This window comes from Lissotriton helveticus, chromosome 7, assembly GCF_964261635.1.
Source record: "Lissotriton helveticus chromosome 7, aLisHel1.1, whole genome shotgun sequence".
NCBI classification, from domain to species: Eukaryota; Metazoa; Chordata; class Amphibia; order Caudata; family Salamandridae; genus Lissotriton; species Lissotriton helveticus.
Genome location: NC_136068.1, coordinates 581,337,831 through 581,352,974, shown reverse-complemented (window position 1 = coordinate 581,352,974; position 15,144 = coordinate 581,337,831). Strand labels below are relative to the sequence as shown.

The 15,144-nt window shown below is 40.9% G+C and overlaps 1 protein-coding gene across 8 annotated transcripts in view; it reads left to right on the top strand.

The window, feature by feature from the left end:
* LOC144768773 (uncharacterized) overlaps positions 1-15,144 on the top strand; it is a 9,320,023-nt gene that overhangs the window by 1,461,742 nt on the left and 7,843,137 nt on the right. For all 8 annotated transcript variants that reach the window (XM_078652700.1, XM_078652694.1, XM_078652695.1 and 5 more), the window contains one exon: positions 9,094-9,271. In XM_078652700.1, the coding sequence (XP_078508826.1) occupies positions 9,094-9,271 (178 nt within the window). The remainder of the gene's footprint in view (positions 1-9,093; positions 9,272-15,144) is intronic.

Below are 15,144 nucleotides of genomic sequence, written 5' to 3'. Positions count from 1 at the left end.
TCTTCCAGCATTATTCAGCTCAAGTGTATGGAAGGCCACATTTATGTTTTATTATATGTATATATGTATATATATATATATATGGAGATACATATATGTTTTTCACATATATGATTGTGTTTCCGGGGTCCCGCGCATGGGCGGGAATATTCTAGCGCTTATGACTTTGACGAGGATACCCCTGGAAGAGAACTAGGATTACAGGTAAGTAACTAATCCTTACTTACCTGTAATCCTAGTTATCTTCCAGGGGTATCTTCATCAAAAGTCATAAGCAACCCATCCGCCTCCCCGATGATTAAGATAAATGTCATTTCTTTGTGCCCTGGTCTATGGGTCTCCGCAAAGAACAGCTTACCTAACTGTCACACCTGAGGCATGAAGGGAAGCTAGGGTCATCGCTGTCTCAAAGGCACGATGCCAGTTTATTCCTATGTGTTTCTATGAGGTTAGGTTTTCAGATTTTTACACTGAGTGTTTCTGTAATGCAGCCTATGAGCTGGCAATGCTGTCATTCCTCTTTGCAGAATTTTTTTTTTTACTGCTGCACATTAAAGCAGTTAAAATGCTCTTTGTTTTCTTCACTGCTTCGTGTTGAATGTGTATATGTGTGCAAAGGGAATTCTTGTAGCATTGCTCAGCTCTTCTTTTCTCTATGGAGGTCTGCATTTGTGTTTTTATATATATATATATATATATATTGAGGACCAAAGTCTCCTGCGCGTTGCCACTCTCCCCTAGCATGCGCAGGAACACAAAGCACGGACCAAATTTTACGGTATTGATTAATTTATTCGCTTGTCGGTTCCATGACGTTTCGGCACCCCAGTGCCTTGCTCACATGACAGCGACAATGAGTGAGGGTGAAATATTTAAAGTGACAGTGCTCAGTTCTAATTGGATGGTAAACCATAGACCTAGAGAGCGGGCTTGTAAACAGGACATTCAATGTGTAATACATTAACGTTTCAACTGGTCACCAATTTAATACATTTGGATAATGGATATTAAAAACAGCTATATGGTTAGATACTTTGTATGAAATATCGCAACATTTATGTATTAACAAGAATTCTCACATAATTAATGATCCCAATTATGATGATACTTAGATCTAGAGAATGGTTTTGTAAACGGATCAATCAATGTATAATGCAGTGCTGTATAGAATGGTCACCTGATTAATTCATTTGTATAGTAAATATTCACGACATCTATATAGTTAAATACGTTTGTGCAAAATATCGCAAAATTCATGTATCAAAAAAGAATTCTCACGTAGTTAAATACACTTAACAGAAACACAGTATCATAAAAAATCCATAAAATCCATAAAAATTACAAGTAGGAAAAGTCAGATATGTAATCAATAAAACCATTCCCACACTGTTACTCCAGTATACTCGATTGGGAGATTGAGTGTTCACCTGTCCTTTACATAGGTAAAAGCCCCTACCCGGTCTAACATAATAATATTTCATGTGTAATATTGCCTTGTATCCCACCAAAGACTATCAAAATACTGTGTGATATGACATATTTTGTTTGTGTAAAACCATAATAAAGAAAGTGCTTTGTGCAATTTAAAATTTTTCATATATTCACTGCTCATGACTTTTCAGACATAAATTATTACACTATTTAACTGAGCCCAGTTAAATTATAGATCGAGGAGAAAATATATCTGGTTTCTCTAAAAATATACACAAGAATACAATCTCTTACTTTGAACTTATACTGAATTCATAGAATAAGACATAAACGAGTTGTATATCATTGTGCATCTTTGTCCACCCATTTCGGAGCTAATTTGATCTTATCACAATATATATATATATATATATATATATATATATATATATATATATATATATATATATATATATATATATATATATATATTCACGCTCTTCGTGCCACACAATGCCTCCAGTGCACTCGCAGGCGGATGCCGGTTGCGGCAAATCGCTTAAATCACTGCTCGTTTTCTTTCGCTCGTAAAGAAATGCCGCACTCACAGGGGGAAAAACGGGTTGTCAGCAAAAAAGACCGTTTATTTTGTGCAAACGGCCAAACAGTATTTCCTTTTCCTAAGTTGTTTCTGCAAACTCTCTCCTCGCTGCATTCTCGGCTGCTGTTATTTCAATTTATTTAATTTCAATTTTGTTCAAGTCAACTAAACATTCTTTCTTGCTTCATTCTTATTATCATTTTCACGCTTTATCCTAAGTACTTTCTAGAACATTTTTAAGCACGATTTACAGATTGAAAGTGGAAATATACTATTTCCGATCACTGTATTACCTTCCCAGATTTGTCATCTTTATAACATCCTTGGATTCTAGATCTATTTATTTGCCCAAATGTACCCCCAGTTCTTCACCACAGTTAAGGCCTCTTGGGGACTTTGTTAGGAGGTCAATGATGTATCTAGATTCTAGACGTCTTAAACTCCGCAGTCTATCACCTCCCCGTGGACTCAATGGGACAGTATCTAGGCCATAGTAGCGTATTTCATTCCTGTTTCTGTTGTGAAACTCGGAAAATGATGAGCGACAGGATATGCCTGATCAGCTTTGTCTATGGCTCTAAGATGTTCCAGAATCCGTATTTTCAATTGATGGATCGTGCACCCAATATACTGTAGCCCACAAGGGCATACTAGACAGTATACCGCATATGTAGTACTGCAGGTTAGAAATTTCCTAATCTCCTTAATCTCACCTGTGTCAGGTAATGTGTAAGTGAGAACTCTTCTGCTATTTGTGCAAGCCTTGCATCTGCTGCAGGGAAAGAATCCTTTCATGTCTTTAAGTGTGTTTGATCGTGGCTGCACAGTATCTAAATGGCTCTTGACCAGCATGGTTTTTAGAGATCTCGCTTTGCTGAACGTTACAAGGGGCTGATTGGGGATGTCATCCTTAATGATGTTATCCGTTATAAGGATATGCCAATTCTTTCTGAGCAGTTTCTTTAAGAAGTTTGCTTCAGAAGAATATGGAGTGATCATCCTAAATTTTGCTTTATTTTCAATCAGTTCCCTATTTCTCCTGTTATCTTCAAGCAAAAGTGATTCTCTTGGAATACGCCTTACCTTACATAGGGCCTTTTCCAATGTGGTGTAATCATAGCCTCTGACAATAAACCTCGCCTTGCTTTCTGAGGCAGCCGCCTCAAAATCTTGATCTTTGGTACAGTTGCGCTTAAGTCTAAGAAACTCCCCATAGGGGATGCTCTGTATAAGAGCTTTGGGGTGATTACTGCTGGTGAATAAAACTGAATTCCCAGCCGTATCTTTCCGGAACAGTGTGGTGTGAATGTTATTATTGTCCACAAACACTTTCAGGTCCAGACATTCCACTGCCACCGGACTAATTGAACCTGAAAAGTGCAAGTTTGGATTGTTGTTATTGAGGGCACTGATATATTCATGAGCTGATTCTATGCTACCTTGCCAGACGATAAATAAATCGTCTATATATATATGTGCCATTGCACCACTCTTCCTTGATGTTCACCATCCAGCGACCTGGGCACCTGTTCCTCCCACCAGCCCACGAACAAGTTTCGTAGCTGGGGGCAGAACAGGTGCCCATGGCTGTCCCCGAGATTTGTTTGAAGAACTGGTCTTCGAACAGGAAAATATTGTTTCTTAGACAAAACTCAACACATTCCAGAAGCATTTCGTTGTGCAGTGCATAACGCAATTGACGTTTTTCTAAATAAAACTGCACAGCTCTTACACCCTGGTGGTGGTCTATACATGTGTATAGACCGGTGATATCTAGCACCATCAATAGGTAACTGGAGTGCCATTTTAAGGTAGAAAGTTTTGTCAAAAAGTGATTAGTGTCTCTGGTATATGAATCCAACTGTGCAACTAAAGGAAATAGAAAATGATCAATGAATCTGGATAAGTGTTACGTTAAGCTTCCAATTGATGATATTATTGGTCTCCCCGGCGGATTCACACTGTCTTTATGGATCTTAGGGATATGGTAAAAGGTGGGGACTATCAGGTGATTGTTCCTCAAAAAGAGATGTTCTTATGTCCCCAACATAGACTTCATGTATCATTTTCCTATCAAGTCCTCATGAAATTTTATACTTTTCTGGTATGTTTCTTTAGTTGTTTTCTCATATGTTTTTACATCTGAAAGTTGCTGTTGTGCTTCTTTCCAATACTGCACTCTTGTTTGAACAACGACATTTCCTCCTTTGTCCGAGGGTTTTATTATTCTCGATTTATCATTCATAAGACTCTGCAAAGCTGACTGTTCCATACGGTTGATGTTGCTTCTTGCGGATTTGTTTTTCTTACTCGTTCGAAATTTGAGGAGATCATTCACCATAGCTTCTGTAAACACATCTATGGCATCCGCTGGCATCTGTGGATTAAACGTTGATACAGGTTTAAATGGACTTTCCTCCTTATCTTGATCAATGCCTATACGTACGGCTCTTTCAGTTATAGTGATGTTTTCCTCTTGTAGTTCCTCCTGAGACCCTAAATTATTCAGAGCCTCCATTGCTGGAAGATCCTTCACAAGTAGGGTATCTGTTACTGTGATACGAGTCTCTGTCTTTTTCTTGTCTTTCAGATGTGTTCTAAGTTTAAAGTATTTGTGTAATTTTAGTTTTCTGGTGAAATGAAAAAGGTTCATTCTCATTTGTGTATACTCCAAATGGTTTGATGGGCAGAAAGTGAGACCTTGACTCAGCACCTTTGTTTCTTCTTTTGTTAAGGGCTTATCCGTAAGGTTTACTACGGTCAAATTTGTTGATTCTATTGCCGCTTCTTTTCCTTCTTCTTGTTGCGATTTGTCCATAATGGTCTCTTTCCTCTTCCTGCCCCCGCCTCCTCTCCTTGTCCGTCTCCTTCCCTTTCTGGGGGTTTGTTTTTCCCTCCCCGTAGCCATGATTGCCGGATAATTTGAAACTCGTCGTGAAAAGGGATTCTCCTTCTTTCGTTCACATTTGACACGATTTCATCACCGGATTCATTTTCGGTTAGGTCGGACTCAGAGGTTTCAACCCTTGGAGTTACTGTTTTTGCTGACAACCCGTATTTCCCCCTGTGAGTGCGGCATTTCTTTGCGAGCGAAAGAAAACAAGCAGTGATATATATATATATATATATATATATATATATATATATATATATATATATATATATATTTTTTTTAGGTTTTACACACGTTATAGTTAGGAATTAGCATTTAAAAAACCTTTTAAATTCACTGAAAAAAACGTAGGTTGGACACATGTTATAGTTAGCTGTACATTTCACTCATATAAAACCATTGAAATTCCCCCGTTATAGTTAGTTCAGCTAACTATAACTCGCGCGCTCGCAATGCACTGCTGATGACGTCACATATTACATCACTCATGACACGGTCAGTGACATCACTGATGACATCTCAAATGACATCACTGATGACATCACTGATGAAATCACCCAGTGAATGGGTGTTTTTCTGAAAATTAAATATGTTTTATATATGTATATCTGAAGGTTGATGGAAGAAGAAATGGGTATATAAGTGTATAAATGGCTGCTTTTTTGGTGAAAAATAGATTGTATAACTGACTGATTAAGTGTATCTTAATGAATACATGGGTTAGTGAGTAATGTTTAAATATATACATTTCTGTATCAGTCTCTCACTTTCTGTATAAGTGGCTGCATGTGTTGGTGAGTAGCTATATGAGTGATACATGAGTGTCTATATAGGTTAGTTTGTTTGATTATCAGTAGGAGAGTCTGAGTGTTTGAGTGTCTGTATGCTTCGTTGGGAGGTCTTACGTAGTGCATAGATGCATGAATGAGTGGCTTACTGCTTGTATGTGTTGAAGGCAGCATAAGTGCAGGACTGTATGGATGGATGAGTGTGTGTGGTGAGTAGCTATATAGGTAATTTTTTTTCTGTATGGGTGGATGAGTGTATATATGGGTGTGTTAGTGAATGAATGACTGTTTTAATAGTGAATTTGTGAGTAAGTACATATGTTTTAAACTAGTACATATGAGTTATGTGTGAGTAACTTTATGGATGAGTGTCGGTGTTTAACAGGATGATCAGGATGTATCAGTGTATGAGTACATATGATGAGTGAGTACATGTATGAGTGACTGGATATGTCTGTTGATGAATGAGTGGATGAGTGTATAGATCTTGGAATTACTAAATAGGTGTGTTGTAAGTGGCATTGGTATGTCTATTGTATTGAAAATGTTATTTTCTATTTTTGAATGTGTGTAATAAAACTTATATTAGGGTGAGAGAAGATCTGCCACTCTTCCACAAGGATGATGTCATCAGTGATGTCATTTGAGATGTCATCAGTGATGTCATGAGTGATGTCACTGACCATGTCATGAGTGATGTAATATGTGACGTCATCAGCAGTGGATTGCGGGTGCGCGAGTTATAGTTAGCTGAACTAACTATAACAGGGGAATTTCAATGGTTTTATATGAGTGAAATGTACAACTAACTATAACATGTGTCCAACCTACGTTTTTTCAGTGAATTTAAAAGGTTTTTTAAATGCTAATTCCTAACTATAACGTGTGTAAAACCTACATTTTTTTCAGTGAATGTCAAAGGTTTTTTAAATGCTAATTCCTAACTATAACGTGGCTGTAACCTATGGTTTTTTCAGTGAATTTCAATGGTTTTGTAAATGAAATTTTTTTAATGTAATAATTGTTATATTTTTATACTGATTTACTATATTATTATATTTTTTTATTTTTAGATATATTATTTTTTAAATTACATTACATATTTTTAATATAAATTGATAAAAAAAATTTGTACACCTCTCTGCAACGCAGCCCCCTGACGCGTTTGCAGAGGGGGAACTAATTCCCCTTGCATACTGGGGGTCCCTGGGGGCCAACTAGCCCACCAGGAACCTCCAGTATTCCCCAGGGGGCTGCATTGCAGAGAGGTGTAATGAGTCCACACCCTTTTTTACACCTCTCTGCAGCGCAGCCCGCAGGCGTGTTTGCAGAGGGGGAACTAATTCCCCTCGCATACTGGGGGTCCCTGGGAGGCAACTAGCCCACCAGGAGCCTCCAGTATGCCCCAGGGGGATGCATTGCTTTACCCCGGTGGGCGGCGGTCCCCGGGGCAGTGTGGGGGGGGGATTGGGCACCCCCCACACTTCTTTATCACTATGCCCCCACAATATGGTCCCCCAGGGGGGTAATTTTTAAATAAACATACCGTTTAAAAAAAAAACAACACATTTTTGGCCTTGGGGGTCCTTGTGGGACCCCTTGAGCACGCCTAGCGGGTCAGGGTGCTTCTACCCTGCCCCCTTTTTGTGTTCTACACGTTTGTTTTTCTGCTTTCTTGTGCCTCAGTCTACTGAGGCACAAGATGGCTGCCATCCATTTCTGTTTTGGAGTGTTGACAGACAGTTGGCAGCCAATCAGCATGAAGCTCGTGCACGGCAAGGTACGCGCACGGTGCGCGATTATAGATATATAATTGATTTCAACTTTAATTTTTTCAGACACTACTGGAGGGATTTACACTATTTAACCAAAAGCATGATCTGCGTACCAGACTCTACCATTTTGCCAAGTTTGGTGTAATTCCGTTCAGCGGTTCGGGCTGTAGCCGTGTCTAAAGGTCCTATGGAAATTAACATGGGGAAAACACGTTTTGGGGCCCCCCTTTTTTCTCGCCCCCCGCTTGACGAATCTACCCGAGACTTTCAGGGAAGGAGCGGAGCTGACCAAAATTTTGGAAAATTACACACAAATTCCTCAACCGGCGCCAGAGTTATTCCCAATAGAATGTTGCGGATTTCCTATGGAAACTAGGTCCTAACTATAACTACCTACTGGCGACCGCATGTTGGCGAAACGCGTCTGTTGTGGGGGTTAGGGGCTTGAATTAAAAGAAATCACATCGATATGGCTGTGCTGGTCATTTTTCTAGCCTAATTGGAGTGGATTGTGAGACTATATATATATATATATATATATATATATATATATATATATATATATATATATATATATATATATATATCTTCATCTATATTTTTCCCATATATTGCTTCAAAGGTCCCCGTGCATGGGCGGGAATATTCATATGCCTAGTTCTCTTCCAGGGTTATCCTCATCAATAGTCATATGCTTATGATTATTAATGAGGATAACCCTGGAAGAGAACTAGGATTACAGGTAAGTAACTTACCCATCTGTGGAGGGTTAGTTGAAAATTGAATAGAGGTATTGAATTAACTAATCCTAAACAGTTTGTGAAATTATATAAAACTTGACCCCCCCAGCGTTTTAACCACTGTGAGTTTATGGGCCCAGGTGAGTATATGGTAGTGGAGTATCTGTTGTTGGTGAACTGCTGGATCACTGTCATGACTGTTTTAATTCTTTTACAAAACACACTGCAAAAATCCTCCACAGCCAAATACAGTCTAGCAGGTATATTCCAAATACTTGCTGTTCATCTGGCATTTTCAATGTGTATCCCATGCGTAAACACCAATTTAAGCGTCTCCAGTTGGCCTACTCAAAGGCTGGTATGCTGATCATGTGTCTTTTCTTCCAAGTTGCCGGCAAATTGTAGTAGTCTTGAAGTCACACGAAACACAAAATAAGTAAAATATCCTTTCTTATTCCACACAATAACAGGCCCAAAGGGAAACACAACAAAGTGAAGTGAATGCGATGACAACCTTCCCAGCTATGTCCCGCAACATTCCACATCCACAGTTTTACACTACCCACATTGTATAATGGAACATTACCTAAAGTAATATTCTATTATGTTTACCTAATGCATTGGTACAACAATAATGTGTATATATGTGATGTACAAAATAGCTCTGCTGTTTCGTTGTATGTTTCCACATCTCCTTCCCAACAGGTTCTGGTTTCTCCTGGATACAACACATATATTTTGCTATTCTGATTCAATCCATTGCACTTGGTGACTGACATACTCCTGCTGTAATAATAAAAATGAAATATTTAAAACGTTGAACTCTCCTTTGTGGTTGGTTATCACTATTTCAACGTACCCTAAAATTTTGAAAAATGTGTTGTAGGTACGGAGATATATTTGCTCAGAACACTTCAGAAGTCATTATATCCATTGTATCTATTTGGCTGGGTACAGCGACGATTAGCGGAATGATCATGGCAGGGATGAGTTCATTGGCTTCAAATAGTGATGCACGAAGAGGACAGTATTACTACCGTCTTAAAAGTATACAAAAGAACATGGTATGTATTATTCAAATAAGATGTTCTTGATCATGCCGGTAAGCCTCTGATATGTGTTTGCAAAATAGTTTGTACCTATTCATACCAACCTGTCTTTGCCGCATGTTCTCTCTGACGCTCATGGCATAATAATGGATATGACTTAAGTATCTGGGCAGACGATGGTGTTGTAGACAGGGAGAGTTCAGTTGAGAAAATGGCACTTGCACCGAGGCCAATGAGAGCAGAAGCACCTAGTAGTCGGGCTATATAAACACAGCGTGAAAGGTACAAGAGCGCGTTTGAAATTACCTTAAAGCACCGGGCCAGAGCTGGGATGCCGTTTTACCTAAATTTTTCTTTTTGATATTACCTGGACAAATTAAAAGAGAGACTGATTTATTAGATCATTGCTGGAGAGGGAAAGGAAATTCGTGGGGTATATTTTGTTTGGACAGGACCCAGAACAGCCCAGTGTTTTTGTGGTAGAAAGAGAGATGAGTATAGGAAGAAAAATAAAGGAAAAAGAGAGTGAAGGTTCATAAAAGGTATCAGGGGAGACAGTTACACCTACTCCTTTTTATGGTCTGGTTTACAGTGCAGTTGTTGCCAGACCATTAAGTGAGCATCACCAAGAGACAGGAGCTTTAGCTCCGCTCACATGTTGGGCTTCAGGTGGACACAATTTGATTAGGCAGAAGTTGTGTGCTTCCTCATAATCAGACCGAGCTGAATACACTACAGTCAGAGTATGTCACAGTGGATAGTTTCTCGTTCACTTCCAGGTACACAATCCATGCTCAGACAGTCTAGGTTGACATATCAGCGAATGCCAGAATGTGGTCCAGCCACATCCCAGGCAAGAAGAGGGTGGAGGTCAATGTATTTATGTCCTTGACCTTCTCTGGAGTCCTCTCTCGGTTCCTGAATGAGGGGCTCAGCAGGCAGTAGTAGGTGCAGACTTTTGTGTGGGTTTTTTCACAGAGGAGTGCCTAATAATTGTGTAACCTCAGAGCAGAAGTTGAGGGTACACGTGGGTAAATGGTGTCTACCCACTCTTTTCACAAGGTGTATGCCGTATACCCTAACAAGAGGCTGGGCCCCACGGCAAAATGCAAAACTTGTCCCTGTGTAATTTTCTGACACCGGAACACATTCAGCAGTGCCTGCATGTTATCTGCTTTCATTCCGAGCAGCAAGGTGCAGGCAGGGAGAGGGCTTATCAAATTCCAGCAGGGCCCATAACAAAGGCTGAAGTTAAGGGCCATCAGGCCTCCTTCTGGTTGGAGTATCCTGTCTGGTAGCTATTGGGAGCCTCACACTTAAATACAATGAGGAGAAACAAAGGCACACAGCTTATCTCTTCACAGGTACTTAAGATAGTCACACTTTTGACTGTGTACACTCCTTGTATATAAGAGATATGCATGCACTGTAAGAATATCAGATGTGTTGGTCTGTCCCAGTATTTACAAAAATAACAATTTAAATGCCACTATTTTGTTTTATTTCTTTTGTAGCGCTAATTATCCCAATGCATCGCGTCAGAGCACTTTACAACACACATATGCAGTATACAGTGACAATAAATCATATGTGTGTAAATCGATGTGTCGGGTATGTTACATAAGACAGTGAGGGTTACAAAGTATATACGGCACTGTCCTTCATAGCTCAATGCGATATATTAGAAAGATTGCAATTTATGTATTACAAGTAACAAAACGATCTGTGTGATAAAAGCAGTAGCCCATTTACATGAAATAAAAATCTGTAATCTGTTTGTTCGATAAAGTATTTGCAGAAGACGTATTAACCCTCTATGCTACTTTGATTGAAAACTGGGTCTAAACAAAACACAGATCTCTCTGGCAAATATGTTAACCTCCAGAGTTATCTAACCATTATTATTATTATCTGAGATTTAGTTGGCACACAAAGATCTGTGCGACAAGTGCCTTAACCACATAAGATATTTTAAAATGCAGACTTTGCAACTAATAAAGCAGAACATATTTAATGCCACGTTTCTCCTTGTTGTCAATTTCCTTGTGGCAGAGTTAAAAAAAAATATGTGTAAGTTGAGGCCAAGATCTTGTGTCGTGGTTTCTTCACTTTTTTTGGCACAAACCCAACGTAAAACCGAATTTGTTAAATATTATAATGTGCTCAAACATACCTATGATAGACTTACCAAACATATGTCTGGGGTCTTAAGATGTGGTTACTTCTTGTGAGGTCGTGGGTTTTGATGCCCCTTCCTGTGATGCCACGTGGGATGTCATGTGCTGTGAGGTCATGTAACGTGATGCCACTTGCCATAATATCACTTGCATACTGCCTAAATTGGTTAGTACCCCCCTTCTTTTTAAGGACTTCTACCCTGTGTAATCTCCTGAGAGCAGCATTACAAGGGAGCTCTGTTAAGCAGGGCACTTGCGCCTTGACACTGCATTTACCACATCTGCCTCAGGAGTCTTTCCTGGCTGAGGCTGGGCGTTGTTTTGTCTCCCATTAGCTTCCTGATGCTGCCACAAATAATTTACAGGGGGGTTTCCCTTCATGTTTTCCCCCAGTAGTTTAGGCGCCTCTTTTATTCATATCCATCTCTCAAATTTATACAAAGCACTATGATGCTAGGGGAGTGGTTACGAGTAGCATGGCGGCTGGTTAGCGGCCGCGGCACTCCGAAGCTCCGTGTCCCGAGCCCCCAGCAGAGAGAGTACGGAGGGATGATTAAATCATCGCGCCAATGAGCTCCGCAAAACCCGCTTTCGGGACTGCTCCGCAAACGCGGTAAAACTCTCACCCCATCCCACGCCGAATCCACCTCACCGCATCTTTCTTCAGTCTGTCCTGCGGCACGCTTACCCCGATGTGCTACGTGCCTGGGGGCGTGGTGCAGACCAATCTACGGGCAGTTTCGGTAGCTTTCTGTACCAGGGTTCCAATAGCCCCACAGAGAGAGGCGCCGGGAGGCGTGTGGCTGTGGCTTCGAGCCGCCCTGGAGCTCCGACGTGGAAGGCGCCTGCGGAGCTTCCGAAGAGACTTTTACCCTGGGGAATCTACCACTCATTGTAACAATACTGTGCTGTTGGCAGAGGCTGCCGTGGAGAAAACAGGCGCAGAAGAAGCAGATGCAGCAGATGAAACGCTGGAGAGTGAGGTGAAGGGGACTGAGGAGGGGGGGAATTAGTTCAAGCCCAAGAATCAGTTTCGACCCCCCCTGCTGTAGTAATCTCCGCATCTAAAGGATTGCAGAGTAAGGGAGTCAGCAGAGTTAGTAGACCAAAAAACAACCGTAAAAAGAAGGGAGTGAAAGTTCATTCAATAACCCAATCCATAAAGCCCTTCTGTGAGCAGGAACAGGAGCAGAGGGATTTCGCGCAACGTGCTTCCATAACATCTGGGGGCCCGGCACTCAGTAAACCATCCTCATATTTAGTAACTGAGGTTAAGGGTAAGCGCACATACAGGGGGAGCAGGGCAATCAAAGCAGCACCCATCAAATCAGCACCCATTCCTAGCTCTAAGATTACGTCCTCGCTACGCTCCTTTTTTAAAGTAGTCCCCCAGGTATTGGACTTAGTCCAGGATAACTTTCCACCTGAGTGCGTCTTTTCCCCCTCTGACCCTTTTGAAACCCCGAAACAGTCACAAGTTCTGGAAAATATTAGTGTTATATCCCCGCTGGCTTCTGTACCTGCTCTTCAACCTGTGGTCCCTTTGGTTTTTGAACCAGCTTCCTTTCTACCATTAAATATGGAGGGTGCCTTGCAATCTCCCCAGTCCGTGCAGAAGATCGTAGCATCAGGACTTAGTGAACTAGATAACTATACTATATCCTCTGCAGTTTTGACTGTGCAAAACGGAGAAATTGAGGATGTCAGTTGCACCCCTCTTACTAGCAGTAAACAGGGCTCTTCTTATCCTTTAACGGGAGATTCCCCTTCAACCTCACTTTCTAGTAGGGGTATAGAAGGAGGCCAGGCAGGTCATAAGGGGGAGATTTCTGCTGAGCATCTTAATTCAGATGACCCAGACCCCTCACTAACAACTTTGGATATGTTTCCAACTGCAAAAGACACGCTAATAGCCAGCGGTCATACCACCCCAATTATTGATTCTTCCTCCAGCATTACAATGGCTTCTCTACAGCTTATGTTTTCATCTTTGTCAGCTGACATAAAAAGAGGCTTTGAAGAGTCTGCATCAATACAGAGAGAGATCAGAGATTATTGTGAGTCTCTTGACACTAAGATTGATGGTCTCACTGCAAGAACGGAGGCTCTAGAAGAGACAGTGGGCGGGCTATCTTTACATCTGGAAGACACTAAGGTCGAAATATCAAAACTTAGGAGAGAAGACTTGTCATTAGCAGAGAGGATGGAGACATTGGAGAACAATGCAAGGCGATGCAACATCAGAATTTTGAATGTGCCTGAGGGAAGTGAGGGTTCGGACATTAAAGGCTTTATTATTCCGCTCTTAAAACAGTCCCTCAATCTTGACATGCCGGAAGATGAGCTCCTTAAGGATATACAAAGGATTCATAGAGATCCTTTTAGGCGAAACCCCCAAAGAACAAAGTCCAGAAAGATTTTAGTGACCTTTCATACATATACACTAAAAGAACAGATCTTCAATTTAGCGCTAAAGAAAAATCTTTAACCTGCCAAGGATTCACCTTTCAAATACGATCAGATCTAAGCAGGATCACCCTGGAAAAACAATGGGAACTGGGGAGGAGGATGGAGGCATTTTGTGATCTGGGCGCTACAGTACAAATGGGCTTTCCAGCAGCTTTAAAGATCATGTTCAACAACAAGATGTTTAACGTTCATTCTGTTCAGGTGGCAGACAAGCTGTTGTTGTCCATTGGGGGGAAAAAGGGGGCCACTGGCTAACTTAAGAGTAAGCTTCTCTTGGAATAACAACATCAGGTCTTGCAATACTGGTCGTTTCTCTTGGTGGCACTCCTCCTATCTTCTTATCTTAGTGTAGCGCTTCAGTCGGAATAAAAATGATTGTAGAGTCACTGTCCATATAAGCAGTGGAAAGAAAGCTAATTAATCATAGTAATAGTCTCAGGATAGAAATTAACAAAATTGAAAAAAATATAAAGAGTAAAAAACTCCAGGGGGGCTCATTGGAATGGGAATGGAAAAAAAAACCCCAAAAAAATCACAGCATCACTCTGCAGGGGGCTTGGGGAGGGGAGGGAGTGCCATCAGCCGGACTTGCTCCGGTTAGATAGCACAAGGGTTCCTCAGGGGAGGGGGGGTTAGGTTGGGGCACTGGGGGGGCTAGGGGGTGGATATTAAACACAACATTTCCTCATTTACGTTTTGATTTTTGGCCATTTCTTTTCTACTCTAACATGTGGGTAGTGATCCTAAAAACAGCAGGAGCAAGAGCCGACTCTTGTGGCACTAAACCTAGAAGTTACGGTTATGATAGGGTCCTTGAGTTATGAGTAATTTTAGGATCCTCTCCTGAAATGTTAATGGCCTGCGCACCAAGCCAAGAGCAAATAGGATTATGCAATACTTGCGTGACATAGATGCGCAGGTCATTATACTCCAGGAGGCACATTTAATCGAGGCTGAGATGCTCGAAGTGGTTAAGAAAAATAGGTGGATTGACACCTCAATATCCTCTTCCCAAACCTCGAACACAAGGGGGGTGACCATTCTTTTAAAAAAAACCTTAAATGCAAGAATTATTTCGCAGGAGGTTGATCCCGGTGGGAGATGGGCCATCACATCTATAGACATAGGGGGGTCTCGATTGACGCTTGCAGGTTATTACGGGCCTAATCGGGATGATTCTTCAGCTGTTGAAGCACTATTCTTTCATCTTTTAAATTTTCCAGAGCCTATTATTATAGCAGG